At 34.4% G+C, this 20,902-nt stretch overlaps 1 protein-coding gene across 1 annotated transcript; it reads left to right on the top strand.

Annotated features, from left to right (window-relative positions):
* The first annotated feature begins 15,339 nt into the window (after positions 1 to 15,339).
* Positions 15,340 to 20,676, top strand: LOC133295620 (protein TRANSPORT INHIBITOR RESPONSE 1-like). The gene is made up of 4 exons (XM_061494468.1): positions 15,340 to 16,431; positions 17,716 to 18,208; positions 18,606 to 19,403; positions 20,128 to 20,676. Exons 1-3 carry the CDS (start codon positions 15,929 to 15,931, stop codon positions 19,359 to 19,361), a joined length of 1,752 nt encoding a protein of 583 aa, XP_061350452.1. The 5' UTR covers positions 15,340 to 15,928; the 3' UTR covers positions 19,362 to 19,403; positions 20,128 to 20,676.
* Positions 20,677 to 20,902: the final 226 nt, after the last annotated feature.

The raw sequence follows: 20,902 nt of genomic DNA, 5'->3' as shown, positions 1-20,902 counted from the left end.
TTTGGATGTCTGTTTTAAAAAAAGCAGAAGTCACAAAAAAGTCAAAAATCTAGTTTTTTCTAAAGCTAAAAATTTAACTTATAAGATAAGCAGAAGTCAAAAGCCAAATATTTTTTTCAAAATCTAAATATTTTTATAAAAATATAAATAACTTTAACTTTTGTAAAAAGAACTTCTAAAATAAGGAAGAGATAAAAGTTACGTTTTTTAAAAGTGCAAACAAACGAGCTCTAAGTCATATAACTAATCAAATATTTAAATTTCATAACATAAATATAAATAAAAATAATTTTTTGTACTTTGTTAATTTTTCATATCATATTTCATAACAGAAAAAAATTAATTTATAAAATTTAGATTTAAATAAAACAACGTGTCCGAGCGTTGACCGCGTGTCGAAAAATGTTGACTGTGTCAAAAAACATGTCGGAACGTGTCGAAGAGTTGACCGCGTGTCCTCAATTGTTGACCGCGTGTCAGAGCGTGTCCAGATCGGACACGTGTCCGACATGCAAAATTTTAAAAATTTGCCGTGTGTCCGTGTATTGGAGCCTCTACTCTTGTTCTTATAGTCACAAATCGAGAAAATTTGTGAACCGGGTTTATTCCATTTCCATGATTAATGGTTTGGAAAATAAAATTGTATTAGAGTGGTTAGTATTGAAAGTTAGCAAACGTAACGGGACTTAAGGCACATAAAGTGTAGCTCTTATGATCTTATATTTTGAGGCGAAGGACTTCTATAATTACCCAGAAGTTGAAGCTCACTTGAATAGTTTTCCAAGATATGTAACTAACAAAATAAGCTAAACTTATGGTAAAGGAATAGAGTTCTGGAAAAATAATCATAATAAAGTGTCATTAATTGAATTAAAAGCAGTCCGCATCATTCAAATTGTGATTTCCCAGAAGTTGTATATGTTAATTCTAAATATGTTTTGAATGGGTGACGTTAAGTGGTCGTTTGGTATGTTGCTCTTTTTAGAATTTTTGGGAAATTAATTTTTTTAAATTTTAAATTTTTGGATATTATCATAAATTGAATGTATAATTTTTAAAAGTCGAGATTTTCAGAAAAACAAAAAATTTCCTTTACTAAACGTCTCCTGCGTAACTCGCGAAAGTCATTGTGTAGGTCAGCAGTTACATTAATTTATAGATATTTTTGCAGAAATACTGAATGCACAACAAAGAGATTGAAAGCCCCATGTGCTTTGAAATTACCATCTAGATATACTATTAATTAGACCCATCCAAAGCGATATCAACTTTTTCCTGTTTTTGCCTGTGGGCATTAACAAGTTTACTATTTGACACTAAGCATTACGTAGGACATGGCCCACGGTGTGCAGTTGAACGCAAGGATAATAGTTCTTTCAAAGAATCAGTTTAATATATCTTTTAAAATTGGAGATGAACAATTATAAAGACAACATTTTCATATATAATTTCTTCCTAATTTGTACCTTTATTTTTTTAAGAAGACATCAGGGGTATTTGGTAGAGGAGAATTTTTTTTTTCCGAGAATCTCGATTTTCAAAAATATAATTTTTACATTCAGTTTACGATAATATTCAAAAATTTAAAATTTAAAAAAAATCAGTTTAAATTTAAAATTTTAAAAAAAACAATTTTTCAAAAATCCTGCCAAAAGCCACGTACCAAACGGCTCCCAGAGTTAGTTCTATATTCCTTAAAGTGGGAAATATATCTTCTCACGGTTACTTTTGGAAGCAATGATATAAAACAAAATTCTTAAAGGAGTTATTATGGATGCGTATCTCAAGTATGACACACAGGGAAAATATATATGACTTGAAAGAAAAGGGTATTTGAAATATTATTGAATTGTGTATAATCTGTACAAAGGGTTCTCTATTTATAGAGAATACTTGACCTAATTTTGACCTAATGGGCTTGGCCTAATACAACAAATAAATGACTAAATAATTATTATTTACAACACTCCCCCTCAAGCTGAGGAATAGATATTTATCATTCTCAGCTTGCTAGTAAGTTCTTGAAATCTGTCTGAAGGAAGCCCCTTTGTTAATAGATCAGCTAATTGATGCCCAGTGGGAATGTATGGAGTGGTAATCAACCCGCTATCAAGTTTCTCTTTGATGAAATGGCGGTCGACCTCGATATGTTTAGTCCGATCATGTTGAACTGGATTATGAGCTATACAAATAGCGAACTTATTATCACATAGCAGCTTCATAGGTCCCTCACATTTTATTTTGAGATCATCAAGTACAATTTTCAGCCACAGTAACTCACAAATGCCTTGAGCCATAGCTCGAAATTCAGCTTCTGCACTTGATCTGGCAACCACATATTGTTTCTTACTTCTCCATGTCACCAAGTTACCGCAAAGAAACATGCAATAACCAGTGGTAGAACGACGGTCAGTCACGGATCCAGCATAATCAGCATCTGTGTAGACTTCTAAATATAGATTGCCATCACGTCAGAATAACAATCCTTTACCAGGAGTACCTTTAAGATACTGAAGAATTCTCTCTACTGCCTGCATGTGTTTTTCCTTTGGATCGTGCATAAACTGACTGACAACACTAACAGCATAAGCTAGGTCTGGTCTAGTATGGGCCAGATATATCAATTTCTCAACTAGCCGTTGATATTGTCCTTTATCAACTGAAGGACTCTCTTCTTCATAGCCCATCTTGTGATTCTGCTCAATAGGAGTATTAGAGGGTTTACACCCGAGCTTTCCTGCTTCTTTGAGAAGATCCAAAACATATTTCCTCTGGCTGATAAAAATTCCTTTGCTTGAATGAGCTACTTCTATCCCTAGGAAATATCTTAGTTTCCCAAGGTCTTTGATTTCAAACTCAGAGGCAAGCCGTGTTTGCAGAATCTGTCTCTCCACAAAATCATCACCTGTGATAATAATATCATCAACATATACAAGGAGCACAGTAAGCTTCCCATTTTGGGAGTGCTTGAAGAAAAGAGTGTGATCTCCTTGACTCTGTTTGTATCTGTAAGAACCAGCACCGTTAATTAAGGTATTTAATTAATTAATTATGCAAAAATAAGAAATGATTCCATAATTGATCCTAATAATTATTTATGAGGCTTAATAATCATAATAAGTGATTAAGAATGCTGAAAGTCATTTTTCGGAAGAAAAGTGCAGATACCGGTTCTGCTAGTCGGTATAAATGTGTACCGAAAAAGTATCCCGAAAAATTAATGTAAGTGCATGATAATTACTAGAATAATATGTAGGACTTGTAAAACGAGTTTCAAGTCCAAATAATGAGAACTGGTGCTAGAAACCGGTACTGGCTCTGAAAAGCGCGTACCGGAAAGGTGCTCAGAAAAATATAAGAAAAATATGATAATTCTTAGAAAATTATGTAGTTTCAGAATCCAAAGTTTGGGATTAAAATGCTAAGCGTAGCAATTAAAGTTAATACTGTGTGTTTAAGTGTGTTTGGGCTATAAATACTCATTTAAGGGCTCACAACCCTAGATAACAGAAAACCAGCGTGAGTTTCTCTTTGGTGGCTGACCTCCTTTGCTGTTCCATTACCATTTACTCCATTTTGAGACTTTGTGATCATTTTATGCTTGTTTCTCCTTAAAACCTTCTTTCTAAACACTTGTTCTTGTTTGAGTGAGCCTTGGGAGGTTGGAAGACACCATTTTTCTGAGTGATCAGCCACTGTTCTTGGTTGTTTGGGGGCTGACCTTGGTGGTTGGGTTGAAAGAAGTATTGTCTTGGATTTTTGGTGGTCCAAGTGTTGATCTTTGGTGCTAAAGGGTCAATCTTTCTTACCATTTTCGTGCACCATATTTCCTGTAGCTGTTGAAGTTGTTTTGGGAGCTTCTTGAGCAGTTGAACCTCTGTTTTGGCCTTTGGTATGTATGCCAACCTTTGATCTTGAGTTTTAAGGCTTAAAAATGGTAGCTTGATGCATGTTAAGGTTAAAAGATGATAACTTGTTGTTGAGTGAGGCTTAACACATCTAGAAATGCATGATTAGGTGTTTAAAATCGGTAAAAAGGGAACCTTTAAGGGATATTTTCACGAAAATGCAGAAACTACATTCTGTCGTGAGATATCCGGATATTTGTCGAACTGATATCCGGATATTGGATATCCGGATACGTGGTTTTGGGATATCCGGATATTGGATATCCGGATATGTGAATCTGTATATCCGGATATGGACAGTGAGATATCCGGATATTTTGGGATTTCGCAGAACAACAGCTGTGCTGTGTGTACAGTAGGCTATTGGGGGGTTTGTGGATCCTAGTTTGATGAAGTTGAACTTCTGTATTTAATGGATTAAGCCAGAATCATGGGATTTAGGGCTTGTGGCTTTGTTAGAAGCTTTAAGACTTGAAAACGTAATGAAAAGGCGTTGTCTTTAATTTGTATGCATGTGGTACATGTTATTGATTTATGTTTGGTCCATATCAGATTGTGATCTGCTGTGACTGGACTTTGAGCTTGTGGCATTGGATAGCTAGCTTCGAGGTAAGCTTTCGTGTCCTCGGTTTAGCCATGTTGTGGTTCCACCATGTCCCATGGGGATATGGTATATGCATGTTGTGTTACATGCTTTTGATGTTTTGGAAATGTTGTTGAGCTATTATTTGTTAGTGCCTTGTTGATATACATGGAGGTGTTCCACCTATACGGTAAGCCTGAGTATGTAGAACATACAAGAGGGTGAGGCTGTGGGTGAGGTGCAAGCGATGTTCCTTGTACTACATGTAGGGAATAGACGTATTCCTACATTTCTCTGGCCAGTAGATAGTGATAAACACACATGCCATAGATATCTGTTGCACTACATAGTTTTAGAACTGATAATGATATAAATGTTTTTTGAACTTATATTGCACATGTAAGTGAGCTTGGGGTGGAAGATCCTTGAGGACCCCTTGTCTTACTGAGATTTCTAGTTTAGAGATCTCACTCCACGTTTGGGGAATGCTTATTTCAGGGTCAGGTAATGTTGAGACCTCAGGCGGCAGGAGGCCAGAGCTGAGTTAGATTGCTGTTATATTATGCTGCCATGTTTGGATGCTGGATTTGCATGCTGCTTATGCTTATAGCTTCAGTTTATGTTTATGGAGTTTTATGTTGAGACTTGTTGTTACTATGTTTATTTGGTGAGCATGTGGATTGTCCATGACACATAGTATTATTATGTCTTGGTTATGTATTGAGTCTTTTGGAGTTGTAATAATGTACCAGGATATTGTCCGGATTACTTGATGTAATGCCGTGATTTAGATACACACTTTATCTATATATTGAGGTATTTCAGTAGATGTCTTATTGCAATTTACATACAGGCGATATTTTTATGAAATTGATTAAGTAATCAAGCTGGTAATTGATGATGACGTCATAATTGAAAAGAAAAAGAATATTCCGCATTTTTAATTAAGCACCGCTTAATACGATGTAATGTTAATATTCCGGGTATACACAGGGTGTTACAGTATCCCAAGGTCATCATAACCTTAGTAAACCTACCAAACCAAGCACGAGGTGACTGCTTCAATCCATACAAGGCCTTTTTTAATTTACAAACTTTATTTTTCCCCTTCACAGAATCAAAACCAGGCGGGATTTCCATGTAGACTTCTTCTTCTAACTCACCATTGAGGAAAGCATTTTTCACATCAAATTGATTTATATCCCAATTGTAATGGGCAGCAAGGGATAACAAGATTCTCACTGTATTCATCTTTGCAACTGGAGCAAAGGTTTCTTCATAATCAATGTCATAGGTTTGAGTGTAACATTTGGCCACTAATCGAGCCTTGTATCTCTCAAGAGTGCCATTAGAATTATATTTCAGGGCATAAACTCATCTGCACCCTACTGCTTTCTTTCCGTTGGGTCTATCAATAACCTCCCATGTTTTATTTTTCTCCAAAACATTCATCTCTTCTTGCATGGCTTGAGCCCAATTCCTATCTTTCAAGGCTTCATGTACTGATTTTGGATTGCAATAGAGTCTAGTGCTGAAACAAAGCTTTTGTGCTGCACAGAAAGATTAGCAGAGGAAACAAACTGGGAGATAGGGTATTGAGTACAAGAGGGACATGAGGGACAAGATTTCTTGGGACAAGCTATTTTTCCTTTTCTAAGAGCAATGGGTAAATCATCAGAATCAGTAGTAATGGGTAAGTCATCAAAAGTATTAACATCATGATCAGAAATATGAGATTCAGGACTTACCAGTGGTTCAGACGATTGAGGTTGCTGCTGAGACAATGTGAGTTGTTTCCTTCTTTCAGGTGTCATAATCTTTAGTATCTCTGGTGTACTTGATGTATCAATCACAGGAGAACCAGTCACAGGAGGATTACTCACAAGAGGATCAGACACAGGAGGAACAGACACAGGAGGAACAGGACCAGGTGGAGGATACACTGACATAGGTAAAGGAGTAGACACTGATGATTCAAATTCAAGGAAGGGAGGTGATGAGATTTCTGGTGAAGGATTCTCCCCCTGAAGATGAGGACCTTGGAAAAAGGACTCAGATTCCTGAAACGTAACATCTATAGAAACAAAAAAATTTCCTACTACTAGGGTGATAGCACTTGTAGCCCTTCTCATCAGGAACATAACCAAGAAAAACACATTTAATAGCCCTAGGGTCCAACTTACTGCGATGATGTTTATGAACATGAACAAAAGCAACACACCCAAACACTCGTGGAGGAAGACTCATCATAGTTGAAATAAAAGGGAAAAAAGAAGTCATAGAGTGAATAGGACTTACATGGTCAAGTACCCGAGTGGGTAAACGGTTGATCAAGAATGCTGCAGTAAGAATAGCATCTCCCCAATAGTATTTGGGTACATGTGTCTGAAACATTAATGCACGAGCCACTTCAAGAAGGTGACAATTTTTTTCTTTCAGCAACCCCATTCTGTTGGGGGGTGTCAACACAAGTAAGTTCATGAATCATACCGTTATTTCTTATAAATTGGGAAAAGCTGTGATTAACATATTCAGTACCATTATCTGTTCTTAGCCTTTTGATTTTTTTACCAAACTGGGTCTCAATCATTTTATAAAATTGAAAGAACAGTTGTGGTACCTCAGACTTTTCATGCATTAAGTACACCCAAGTTACACGAGTGCAATCATCAATAAAAGAAACAAACCATCTATTTCCAGAAGCATGAGGGACTTTAGAGGGACCCCAAACATCATAATGAATAAGATCAAAAGGTTCAACACTCTTAGTAATACTAGAAGGAAAAGACACACGATGATGCTTAGCAAATTCACAAACATCACAATGAAAAGACTCAACAGATTTAGACAAAAACAATGACGGAAATAAAGATTTGAGTAAACTAAATGGAGGATGACCTAAGCGCTTATGATGAAGCCAAATCAAAGAATCAGCAGTTGATTGACCATGAGACATCAAGATGTGATCTGTTACTTTATTTGCAGGAGATTGTGACACCAGATAATACAGCCCACCTTGCTCTTTAGCACTACCAATCGTCTTCCCCGTGGCGAGATCCTGAAAAACACAATGGGTAGGATAGAAGTTTACAGTACAATTCAAATCTTTTGTAATTTTATGAATAGAAATAAGATTTGTGGAGAGTTTAGGGACATGAAGAACATCCTTAAGATGTAAGGACTGCTGTAAGTTTATGTCACCAGAACCCGCAACTGATGTACGAGAGCCATCAGCTACGGCTATTGTATGAGTTTCAATGGTAGGATGATAAGAAGTAAAGGAGTCAGCACAACAAGCCATATGATCAGTAGCACCAGAATCAACAACCCAAGAATGTTTAAAATCATTACATGAAGAAAGGAAAGAATAAGTTTTGGAGCTCATACCAGTCATAGTCAAAGCACTAGTATCAGATGGCTTACTCATAGAATCAAGAATGGTTCGGAGATGTTCCAACTCATCTGGACGAAATGCAGGTTGGGTCTCATTAGGTGCAGAAGTTATTTTAGTAAAATGCGGTTGACCACGCAACCTTGCCATCTTTTCTAAGACAGCTTGCTTTCCATAAAGGCGAAAGCATAAATCCTTGATATGACCTGTTCTTTTACAATAAGAACACCATCGATCATCTTTCTTAGGTCTAGAAGAGGTACCATCATAAAATTTTGAAAAAGAACTCCTTTGAGAAGAGGCCATATTGCACAGAAAATGGTCAAAGAAAAGCTCCAAGAAGCCAAAAAATCACAAAATAAATACCAAACGACGTCCGATCTGAGAGGAGAGCACAGATCCAGAAAGAGGATGAGGAGAAGATCAGAAAACTTTTTGGCCGGAGCTGGAAAAAGTGGCCCACGCGCCGGTGGAGGTGTCTGCGAGTGGGCCTCACTCGTCGGGAGTGTGGCGGCGCGTGAGAGCGCGTGCGACGGTTGCCGGAGCTTAAATTTCGGCGGCGAGGTCGTCCGACGGTCTCGAACCTTTCTGTGGCCGGTCGGAGTTGAAAGGTCGCCGGAAAAGTGTCCAAAACGCGATGAACAGTAGCGGCCTTGTGTTGTTTTGGGAAGATCCAGTCGTCAAACGATTATAACATGTCCGTAAGCTGATAGATCAAAGAAAAAGGATTTGAAAACTGGTCCTCTTGGTCCAAAAGGTCCACCGGAAAATTTTTCCGGTGGCGGCTAATGGCGGCAAGAGGCTAAGAAAGAAGGTTTCTGTTTTAACGGAGGTAATTGCTGAAGCAGAGCCCTCTGGATCGAGAGCTCTGATACACACTTGAAAGAAAAGGGTATTTGAAATATTATTAAATTGTGTATAATCTGTACAAAGGGTTCTCTATTTATAGAGAATACTTGACCTAATTTTGACCTAATGGGCTTGGCCCAATACAACAAATAAATGACTAAATAATAACTAAATAATAATTATTTACAACAATATGTAAACAACACTATGATTTTATATTTCAGTAAAATAATAACTCATAAAATATATGAATATAAGATATTTCTTCAATGGATGAATAATAATATACACAAGTGGGAAATATTTCCTAATAATATGAGAGATAAAAAGTCATAACTGTTTTTACTCACTACGTCACTACTGTCAATGAGAAATTATTTCACCTACATGTACGATGAGTGAACTGTACACGAAGTGAGTGATTCAGATAAAGCCTGTATATTCATTATGAAAAAGCACTAGAGTAACCCCATAACATGTCTTTATAAATGAGCCTAGAATTATGAAGGTCGGTACAAAACAACATCAAATATACCTCGAACAATAATTAGTGTCATAAATAGAGGTGACAAAATGGACTAGGCTCGCCGGCCCAGCCTGCCAAGCTCACTTGGGCTGAATATTTTTTATTTTTATTTTTTTTAGCATAAAGTGTCATGAACTTGGCGGGCAGCTCCCCCCCCCCCACAGGACGAGACAGACTGAGTTTTCTACCTCATCTTCAAAGGCAGAAGGTGTGAGTTAGCTTGTTTTGCCACCTCTAATCATAAGACTCAGCTATATGATTATTTATAACCTTAAGTTTCTAATAAAAATATACACTTCTTATGGGCTCTATTAGATTATTTACATAAAAACATTTATGTAATACACTGTTAAAAACCCAATGAACATAGAAAAGTGGCTTGTGAATACATTAATAGTATAACTGTGTTAAAATCTGGACAGATGGATGCTAATTAGGCAGGGGCCCCGTTTTTCCTATTGTCAAAATGGCTCCATGTTAAACCCCAGAACTAAACCACATTCTAGGCAAACAGATATATTATCTATGATATGGATTGAAAAGAAGAGGGATGGTTGGGCAGAAGTAGAAGAACATGGGGTTCTTAAGCTTTTGGAAACAATGGGTAGGGGTCCATTTCAATTGAAAGTGAACCATAACCTTTACTTTACAATAATTTGTACGTAGTACTATTTAGAAGTGTATTGGTGTTTTTCTGGCTAAGGTCAAGGATTTTATCCAATAAACCCTTTCATATCTTATCTTTTACACCAAACTCAAAGCATTTGAGCCTCAGTTAGAGGAAGTGCCTTATAATATCTATAACCACCAATTTGGAATTAGATTTGCAATTGCAATTCGATTAATTTTCGACCTTATCAAATAGTGTTGTTGAAGATGTTATTCAATTGGGTCACCTAATTCTCACTTAAAGCTATACATAACAACAAAAGATGATGCCAATTCCAATCAGTCAATGAAGAGAACATAGGCTTTTTTGTCACCACTTGCGTTGCCAACAGTGCTTTAAATAATTTTAATAAAACTAGTTACAAGAATGATTTGATAGCAAAGGTGCCAATATATTGACCATAATTATAGTGGAGCTCCAACTCGCAAAATTACAATGTTACATTTGGTTAAGTGAGCAAGTGCTAATGATTTTAGCAGCAAGATCGCTGACACCACTGAAAATTTACCCTAAAGAAATAGATATATGAATTATGATGAATCTTTCCATCTTATAGGGAAAGAAATAGAATTGTAGAGAAGGTTGGTTGCATGTGCTTTCTTTAACCTAACCCTACCCAATTCAATGGGGATCCAATTGAGAGGGGAAGTCCCCACCACCCCCACATGAATTCACATTTGCATATGCCAAAGTACCTTTTTTTTATTTAATGGAACATTCAACTTTCAGTGCGCTATTTTTTTATTTCAATAGGTGACGTGAAACTTTAGCACTTCAACTAGCCAAGTTCTAATTTTTATTCTTCTTCTATACAAGTTACGGTATGAACTAGAGACTATTCAACAGTTTTTTTTTTCTCTTTTTTGTCATATTCAACACCATTTCATTTATGACACCACCATCCATCTCCTCACCCGTCGCTCTCACAAAATTTCTAAAAAAAAAACATAAATCATAAATTAAGAAAAAGAAGTTTAGAGAATTTTGGTATGATTTTTCTTTTTTTCTTCTTGAAACTGAAATTATGGTATAATTATATTGAATTTATTATTTCTTATATTGTAGGAGATAAATTTATTTTTTACATATATAAAAATATGTGAGATCTATATTTTCTCTTCTTTTTTTCTCTCTTCTCATATGAACTCACATAGACTTTACATATTTTTATATATATATATAAAATAGATTTATCTCTAACAAACATTAAACAACAAAATTTATTAACTTTTATACATTCAATTTCTTTTTTTATTCATTTTAGAAACCACACTGATTCCCTTTCATATTTTATCTATATCAATCTTGTCCAGCCGTGCATGTAATTATGTAAAAGAAAACAAATATCATTAACTTTAGTGTGACTTTTGAAAACATTGGACTTAGAACATGGCACATATATCCAAAAGCCATGTGAAGTCGAGCAAAATCCACACTATAGAAATGTTTATTTTATAGCTCGTATAAGCTTTCTACTTTTGTTTAAAATTCAATTATATTCTCTCAAGGTGGCAGACTTATATGTTGTTGTTTTTTATTTGATTATTATGCTTATTTTATATTATTGCACCTTATGATGTGTTACGAATATGGTAACATTTGGTGAGTTAGGAAGACCGGAAAATTATAATAACTAAAATAACAAAAATGAAATTCAGATGAGCACCACGTGTCTCCAGCCAAACTAGGAGAAAGTACTACTACTAGCTGTCTCAGATGTCAGTAGTAAAATTATTCTATCTGCAAATTAATATAAAAATTTCATAAAATAATACTTAGGGGGTGTTTAGTACGTGAGATTCTTCAAGAATCCCGAAAAATTAAATTTTTCGAGATTTTAAATTTACGGATATTATCATAAACTGAAAGTAAAAATTATATTTTTGAAATTTGAGATTTTTGACTAAAAAAAATTTCTCTTACCAAACGTTCCCTTATAGTTATATTATTATCTTTAATCATAGATATTCGAGCCTACTAGCTGTACTAATTACACGATTATTACTTCTTTCTGTATAGAGTTAGAGAAAAATTACTCTCACGTTACCTGTAATAAATTTCTCTCTTATATTTGATAATTGTGCCATCTTTTTTTATTTTTTTATTTTTATTTTTCAGGTGATGGAGCCTAAAGATTTGTCTCAATAACATGAGATTAATAAAATCCATAGAGTTATTTATAATTTATAAAATAGAGAAAATAATAATAAAATATTAAAAGGCAAGCGGTAGCAAAAAGGATGAATTTACTTGGCTTTCAAGAAGGGGTAAAAATGGAGATCAATTTTTTTTTATAACAAGATCAAGTTTTATTTTAAACGGGTATAAAGGGTTTAAATTTTATTTTTTAAAGACTTGACCTGATTTTTTAAAAATTCGATATAGCTTAAAAATATGATTTTGAGATCATAAAATAAATATTTAATATAATATAATTATGAGAATATATTTTTATATTTCTTTAAATAGATTGACCGATCAAGTTTTAAAGACTTGGATGACTGATTACCAAAAAAAAATAAAAATGACTTGGATGACTTATATATGAATTTTTTTAATTAAATATACTTTTTAAAAAAAGTATTAACATAACTTATTTAGTGAATAAGTTTAGGTCATGCATGTCCCTGCATATTTGTATGATTATTTTGTTCACTAAAATAGTTAATCTTAGTTCAGAAATTCGCTGTTTTTCATAAAAATTAGACACATGATTTTCTAATAATGATAACTTTTAGTTGGTATTTGAGTTTGTGGGAAAACAACCACTTTACCATCCAGCGAAAGAAAAATCTTTGACATGCAGCATATTTTCATTAATATTTTAAAAATTAAATTAAAAAGACATTCAAGTCATATATAGTTTATTTAATTTATTTCATTTTTTATAATAAAGTCATTGTCTAATTAAATAATGTTTAAATTAAAATGTAACTAGTTTTAAATTTGATCAATTTAGTTTAACTTTAAAGATATTAGCTTTTACCGTCATTCCACCAAATTATTGAAAACAAATGGAGGAAAATAAATAAATAAAATGGTTAAGATGCCACCTCTCTAAGCTCTCCCATTCGTACCGTTAAAACGTTTTATATATATATATATATATATATATATATATATATATATATATATATATGAGTTTGGTGTTTGTCATTTTAAATGACACAAGTTATGTCATTTTAAGAGAGAGACACAGAAAAACGGAAATCATGAGAGAGAGAGAGAAAGTGGGTGGTTTTTTTTAATTTAAAATTCAAATTTTCTGTGTCTGTATCTCTCTTAAAATGACATAACTTTCTGTCATTTAAAATGACAAACACTTTTCCCTATATATATATAGTCATGATCATTTTACATCAGTGTAAGTTACACTTTCTATTTTATCTGTTGATCCCACTTATATCTAAGGGCTCTAATTTTTTAGTAATGTGAATCCACCTATATCTAAGGTCAAATGATATATATATATATATATATATATATATATATATATATAGGGCTTATCGTTTCTCAAACTGTTTGAGATAATTTTATCGCCAACTACTAAATCATAACCATACAAAGATGGATCAATGAAGATAAAGGAAGAGAGAGAAAAAGAGAATCATAACCATTCAAAGGTAAATCAATTAATATAAGAAAATAAATAAACAAAATGACGTAGTTTTGGGTGGCCGGAGATAAACTTATCTCAAGTTGCAGGAAAAATATTTTACCCATATATATAAGGAAAGATTATATTTATAATTTTTTTTACAAACTATACTATTTACTACGAGTAGCACACTGTGTGCTGAAATGTATTACCTCCTAATACATAGTTATAAAATTTTATCAATCATCGTATTATAATCATATATTCTGGGGAATTCTTAGTTGTAATCTTAAAGTTGTATTTTTTCCTTTATAATTTTGTCTATTGGGTAGTTTGGTTTGACACTGCTTCACACCCAAAAAGTGAATGAATTCAAGGTTGAAGAAAAATAGAATATTCATTCATTAAAACAAAACAAATGGAGTTGACAACATTTCCTTTTGTTCTAGATAACCCAAGCCCATTCCCGTTTTGGGCGTGGGCGGAAGGGCTTACTACTTAGATGCTTTTAGCAGTCATCCGCTCCGCACTTGGAGGTTGACCTCCTTGCTTATGTCATGTTACAATCCTCTTGCCGACCCTTATTGTCCAATCTGAGAGCGGATAGCTGATGCGTTAATTTATTTTATTAATTTTCACTAACCTTAGATACTTGCCTCTTATAAATGAATCAACTCGAGCTCCCTCGTGTACTATATACTATTTACTGCATCAATATCTCTTCAGGTATTTATTGGATAACGGGTAGTTTGGAATTTATGCGTTCCACTTTTTGTTTTTGAACAGGGTTATATGGTCGGTCTGTGGCATAACGGGCCCCAGCGGGAGGCCTGCATGACGGGCTATTAGCTCAGTTATATATATATATATATATATATATAAACCTAATATAACCTGATTGGGAGGATAGCCCATATCAACTTTTTTTTCTTCTTAAATTTTTTTTTTTCACTTGCATTCTAAATTTGTTATCTATCTTTAAGGTCAAACGATATGTTTATGTAATAAAATGAAATTTTATGTGAATTTTCATATAATCTTATTATTTAAAAAGTAAATATAAATAACAACTAAGACTGTACATAATAAAGTCCCTATCAAATAAAAATTGTTTAGAACTTATACATTTATTTCTCTTCCCACGTTCTCTTATATTATAAAAATTCACGTTAAAATTGTTTCCTTGGTTTCAAAAAAATAAAATAAAAAAATAACGTTAAAAAAAATTCTATTCTGAAGCTTATACTTAGCCTCATTTAGGATACGTGGCCAAATCATAGACATAGAATAGCCTGAGCCCTGAATAAGACTATATATAATAGGTTTGGTGGGCTACCGTCCCAATTTCAGAGCTGTTCACAAATCACAGTACATAATACAAAAAATGAGACTTTTGCCTTTACAGCTTTATTTTTATTTCTTCATTCTTTATACATATTTGCAATTATAGAGAGGATACTAGCTTTTATAGATGTATACACTCTTTAATTCTAATTAAATTTTAAAATATGATTAAAAAAAGACTAACATAAAATATTAATACTAGAATTATCAATTACTTACAAGTTACAACTTAAGTATGAAGTTATCCCCAGATAAAAATATATATGAAAAAAGCACACAAATCTACGTAATATGATAATAATTCTTTTGATGAATCTGATAATAATTTTTTTTTTATAAAAAATTTCTTTCTTGCTCTGCTTTTGCTATAATACGCCATGGGGGACCAGTGCCTATGGTTTTTCCTTTGGTCTCATCATCAGGTAAAAGTGATTTGAGAGCTTTGGTTCATGAAAAGATCCCAACTTTCAGTGACCCCCAATCTTTTATTTTCTCTGTCATCACTCTTCTTCCTCTGTTATCCATATAAATATATATCTACTGGATCTTCTTCAACCTCTTCCTATTTAACGGATCTCAGATTCCAAGTTCTTTTTTTGGGTCTCCAAATTGTGTTTTTTTTTTTTTCTCCCTTCTTTTTGCTGAGTTGTTTTTGTCTGAAACCACTTAGGTTCTCTGTTTCTTTTGTTTTGAAAGAGAAAACAAGGAAGAAATGTAGTCAAAGAGTCAAGGATACATAGCAGCAAGTTTTCAGTGTTGAAGAGTACTCTTAGTAGTACATTGCTTTATTTCCACTACTTGACAAGTTTTTTTTTTTTTTCTTTCTGTGCGGTTCACAGAATTTTCCGTTATTGAAAATTTTCTTTTTTCTGCAACCCCTTTTCCTTTTACCTGTCTTTTTCTGCACCCTCTGTTTCACTTAGCTTGAAACTTCTTTTTTATTGGTCTTTACCATAATTTACCAAGTTGGTTGCTTTCAAATCTCATTGTTGATTCACAAGGATGCTTTAAAGTTTTTATTTTTATAATTTTCTTTTTTTGGGAGCTTCTGGGTTGGAAATGGAGTGTAAGAGAAAGAAGGAATCTCCAGAATCAAACAACTTGAACCGAGCTTCGGCTTTTCCAGATGAGGTGTTGGAACGAGTTCTTGGCATGCTGAAATCACGCAAGGATAGAAGCTCAGTTTCATTGGTTTGCAAAGAGTGGTACAACGCTGAGAGATGGTCAAGGAGGAATGTGTTCATAGGGAACTGTTACTCTGTCTCTCCTGAGATCTTGACACGCAGGTTTCCAAACATACGCAGTGTTACACTGAAAGGGAAGCCACGTTTCTCAGATTTTAACTTGGTTCCTGCCAATTGGGGTGCTGATATTCATTCATGGCTTGTGGTTTTTGCTGAAAAGTACCCTTTGCTTGAAGAGTTGAGGCTCAAGAGGATGACTGTTACTGATGAGAGCTTGGATTTTCTGGCCCTTTCTTTTCCCAATTTCAAAGCTCTTTCCCTTTTGAGTTGTGATGGATTCAGCACTGATGGGCTGGCTGCAATTGCCACTAATTGCAAGTAATAATTAATTTTCTTTATACTTTATATCCAGTCCAGAAAATACTAATAATTGTGATATGTGATTCCTTTTAGGTTCTTACTTTTCAAATTTTGGTTCCTGGTTGTGTCTTTTGTTGATCTTTCGTTTCTAATATAGAAGGTTTAATTGCTTTGAGAGGTGGAAAGAGTGTATGTTTTCTGCTGATGGGTGTGCTTTTCTTTTCAGCTTCTATCAATCTGTTGATGTTACTGTTTTGATATGAAATCGTTGCTTTTAACTTTTGGATGATGTAATACAGTTAATTGATGGTTTTACTTTTCAACAATCTCTTCTTTATATTGCCTGTTCTAACCAATTCATATAATAGTTCATGCTATTATAGCTATTTACTCCCAGTTTTGTTTGACCTTCAAGTTTTATCTGCCCTAAATTGATTCATTGTTTTCTTAGATTCTTTTTCTTGAGTGCGTTGCCTGTTTGCCATTTTCGCATGCCGCGTTCTGATAGTTGATACATTGTCCTATTGGTGAGATGTTAGTGAATTATGTTGGCAGTGGAAACAGAATCCCACTACAGAGCTGTTTTTCTATGAGGGCCACTTCTTTTCTGTATGATGAAATTAACATTTGAGCATCAGTTGAGTGGGAACATGGTAATATTCCTTATTTATGCCAAAAAAGAAAAAGAAAAAGAAGAAGCTAAGACTCAGGGAATCGATCTTTTGTTTATCTAAAGGATGGTCTTCTTACATGTGCTTCCCAAAATGAGGATACGCATAGGCTAAGATTGGTTGTATGCATGAGATGCTACCTATTCTTTTGCTGGAAAAAAGTTGATATGACTATTTTCACTATGAGTATTTCTATAATGCATATGTGAGAATGACAATTTCCCTTTAATTCATAGATTGGTTTTGTTGGAATTCACTGAAATACAGGGCATTTATAAACATTCTGTAGAACTTGAATCTCCTCTCAGTTACATACTTATATAGCGATGTAATAGGGAAGATTTCAAATTCTTCTTTCAGATGTTTAACCATAAATTTATGCTTTGGCAAGGGACCTTGTGTAAGTTGAACATATTTATAATGGAAAGCATAAGCAATGCTAAAATTGTTGATTACATTAATTATTACTATACTTTTTTTCAAGATTTCTAATCTTTCTTATGAATCTCAAAATCTCAACTCACGATAGCATCTTATTGAGTAATAGGTGTTATCTCCATTATGATGGCAGTCTTTGCTTACTCATTCATTTGACCAATAAATAAATATTCTGCATTCTACTTGGTTGCAGGAATTTAACTGAGCTTGACATACAAGAGAATGGTATTGATGATAAAAATGGTAATTGGTTAAGTTACTTCCCAGAAAGCTTCACATCATTGGAAGTATTGAACTTTGCCAACCTACACAATGATGTAAATTTTGAAGCACTTGAGAAACTTGTCAGTAGGTGCAAATCATTAAAGACTTTGAAGGTTAATAAAAGTGTACCACTGGAACAGTTACAAAGGCTACTTGTTCGGGCTCCTCAGTTAGGTGAGCTTGGTAGTGGCTCATTTTCCCAAGAGTTGACAACACAGCAGTACTCAGAGCTTGAAAGTGCATTGACCAATTGTAAAAATCTTCATGCTCTTTCTGGTTTATGGGAAGCTGAAGAACAATCTCTCCCAGTTCTGTACCCTGCTTGCACAAATCTGACTTTCTTGAATTTTGGTGATGCTTCTCTTAACAGTGATGATCTTGCTAAGCTTATTGTTCACTGTCCTAATCTTCGGCGCCTCTGGGTATGACTTTTTTTTTGTGTGTGTTCTTCATTATATGGTTTCATTGATATTGAAGTTTCAGCAAACATAATTTCACGTGTCATGCTTTTCTTGAGTTTTAATTCATGCATTAGCTAGAATTGATACTTGTCTCTATCCCTCGTAGTTTGTTACCATCCATGAGCAAAATCTAGACTGATAAAGAATCTTCACTTTCTCTCCCTAAATTTATGATAGTTTTTTCTGGAACCATTTATAATTGAGTTATTGATTTTAATTGTCATTGTTAGTTCCAACTTCCAAATAGATAATTGTCAGATATTTTATCCTGTTTTTGGTTGATTTTTATTTAGTTTCCAATGTCTGTTAATGAAAATGTATTGGGACATCTACCTTACTGATTAGATAACTGATATAGGTTGTGGACACAGTTGAAGACAAGGGGCTTGAAGCTGTTGGATCATACTGTCCATTGCTTGAGGAACTGCGTGTTTTTCCTGCAGATCCCTTTGATGAGGGCATTGTCCATGGGGTTACTGAATCAGGTATTGTTGCTGTGTCTCAAGGATGCCGGAGACTTCACTATGTCCTCTACTTTTGCCGGCAGATGACAAATGCTGCTGTTGCTACTGTTGTGCAAAACTGCCCTGACTTCACTCATTTCCGACTCTGCATTATGAGCCCTGGTCAGCCAGATTACCTGACACATGAACCTATGGATGAGGCTTTTGGAGCAGTTGTTAAGACTTGCACTAAACTCCAGAGGCTTGCAATGTCAGGTTTACTGACTGACCTAACATTTGAGTACATAGGAAAATATGCCAAAAACTTGGAAACTCTTTCAGTGGCTTTTGCTGGAAGCAGTGATTGGGGCATGCAGTGTGTGCTGGAAGGTTGTCCAAAGCTGAGAAAACTTGAGATAAGGGACTGCCCATTTGGCAATGCAGCACTTCTGTCAGGTTTGGAGAAGTATGAATCAATGAGGTCACTGTGGATGTCAGATTGCAATGTTACAATGAATGGTTGTAGATTGTTGGCAAAGGAAATGCCTAGGTTGAATGTTGAAGTTATAAAGGAAGAAGGAAGTGATGATAGTCAAGCTGAAAAAGTTTATGTTTATCGTTCTGTTGCTGGGCCAAGAAGGGATGCCCCTCCATTTGTTCTCACTCTCTAAAATGTTATCTCTACTCCTACTTTGAAGCTCAAAAAATCCTTGGTAATCTCTCTCTCCCCCCCTTTACTCACATATGGACAACTATGTATGCACATTCAGAGGTGGACCTGCACTTGTGCCACTGTGTGTGCAAGTGCAGACACAAATTTTGGAAAAAGAAGAAGAGTAAAGTATCTTTTGGATCCTCAACAAAAATTACGGGGCCCAATTTAATCCCTTAGAAAAGAAAAAGTCGACTTGTGATCCCTCTGAATTACAAAATAGGACCAGTTGGTCGAAATTATGATCCTCTGAAATTCAAAGAAGATCTATGTCAGTCTCTTAAAATGACTAACATAGGTCTATTTTGAATTTCAAAAGAAACCCGAGTCGATTTTTTTTTCCTAAGGGTTTAAATTGGACCCCGTAATATTTGTTGAGTACCCAAAAATTTCAAAAGGACCACTTATTTATATTCTTTTGTTTTTAAATACATATAAAATTTTCTTTAAATTTTTTTTTTTGGGGGCAACCCCCAAACCCCATAACTTAAATGTGCAGACATAAATAAAATTTTTGGGTCCGCCACTGCATACATTGAAACATGCATGACATCTGACAACTACTTCACAACTACCCCATTAATTAGAATTAGAATTGGCATGAGTTGTTGTTTCTCAATAATGTGATTCTGCTCCTTGAAAACCAAAATGATTGGTCAAAAATAATGTCTACCCATATGTTTTGTATTTTCCACTAATCCTGTGTGTAATAATATTTTCCATAGGTGGCAAAACCCGCATACTGATTACCAAGCCTCAATAATATGGAAGGTGGAAAGGAAGAAAGAGGGGGATTCTGGAAGATACAAATCTCAATCATGTTGACAATGCTTGAAACGTAGCCATTTGATTGTTCTTTCGGTACATCAATGCAAAGGATAAGGAAGGCCAGAGACACACAATAGAGTCAGCTTTTGACATCCTATAATTGCAATGAACTTGCCTTCATGAGACCAACTGGCCCCACCAAGAGATATAATGAGATGAACAGATGTGAGCAAAAATAAATGGGTTCCTGAGCAATCATTGTCAACAATATCCATATGACGTGAAAATTCTGGTATTGATTACAAAGTTATTTGATTCCTGAGAATCATGACAGAAGGAATTTGATGGATGCTTAAGCCAAGTCTGTACTCATGGATATGTCTGGCCTTATGCTGCTTAGTGCTTATTAAAGACATTGTGTTACGGATTGAAATATCTATTTTAGAGAAATAAATGAGATTAAAAAAAAAAAGATGAAATTATGTATGCATGATTGGATAAATTGTAGCAGCATTATTTTATTGATATGCAGGTCAAATTCTTTGGGTTGTGTTATTCAAAATGATTTCATGAAATAAAGATAATTTGCTGGGCAAGGTTGATTTACCTAAGCATTATGATCAAAACAAATGTATCCTGGTACCGTAAGCAGGCTAAGAGCTTATGCAACAAATAAAAAAATAAAAAATAAAAAATAAAAATCTTTGAATTTACATTATTTTGGAAAGCACT

Source organism: Gastrolobium bilobum, unplaced genomic scaffold (genome assembly GCF_033153095.1).
Source record: "Gastrolobium bilobum isolate Gb01-03AN ecotype WA unplaced genomic scaffold, APGP_CSIRO_Gbil_v1 utg90846, whole genome shotgun sequence".
NCBI lineage: Eukaryota > Viridiplantae > Streptophyta > Magnoliopsida > Fabales > Fabaceae > Gastrolobium > Gastrolobium bilobum.
This window is presented reverse-complemented; position numbering and strand designations above follow the sequence as displayed.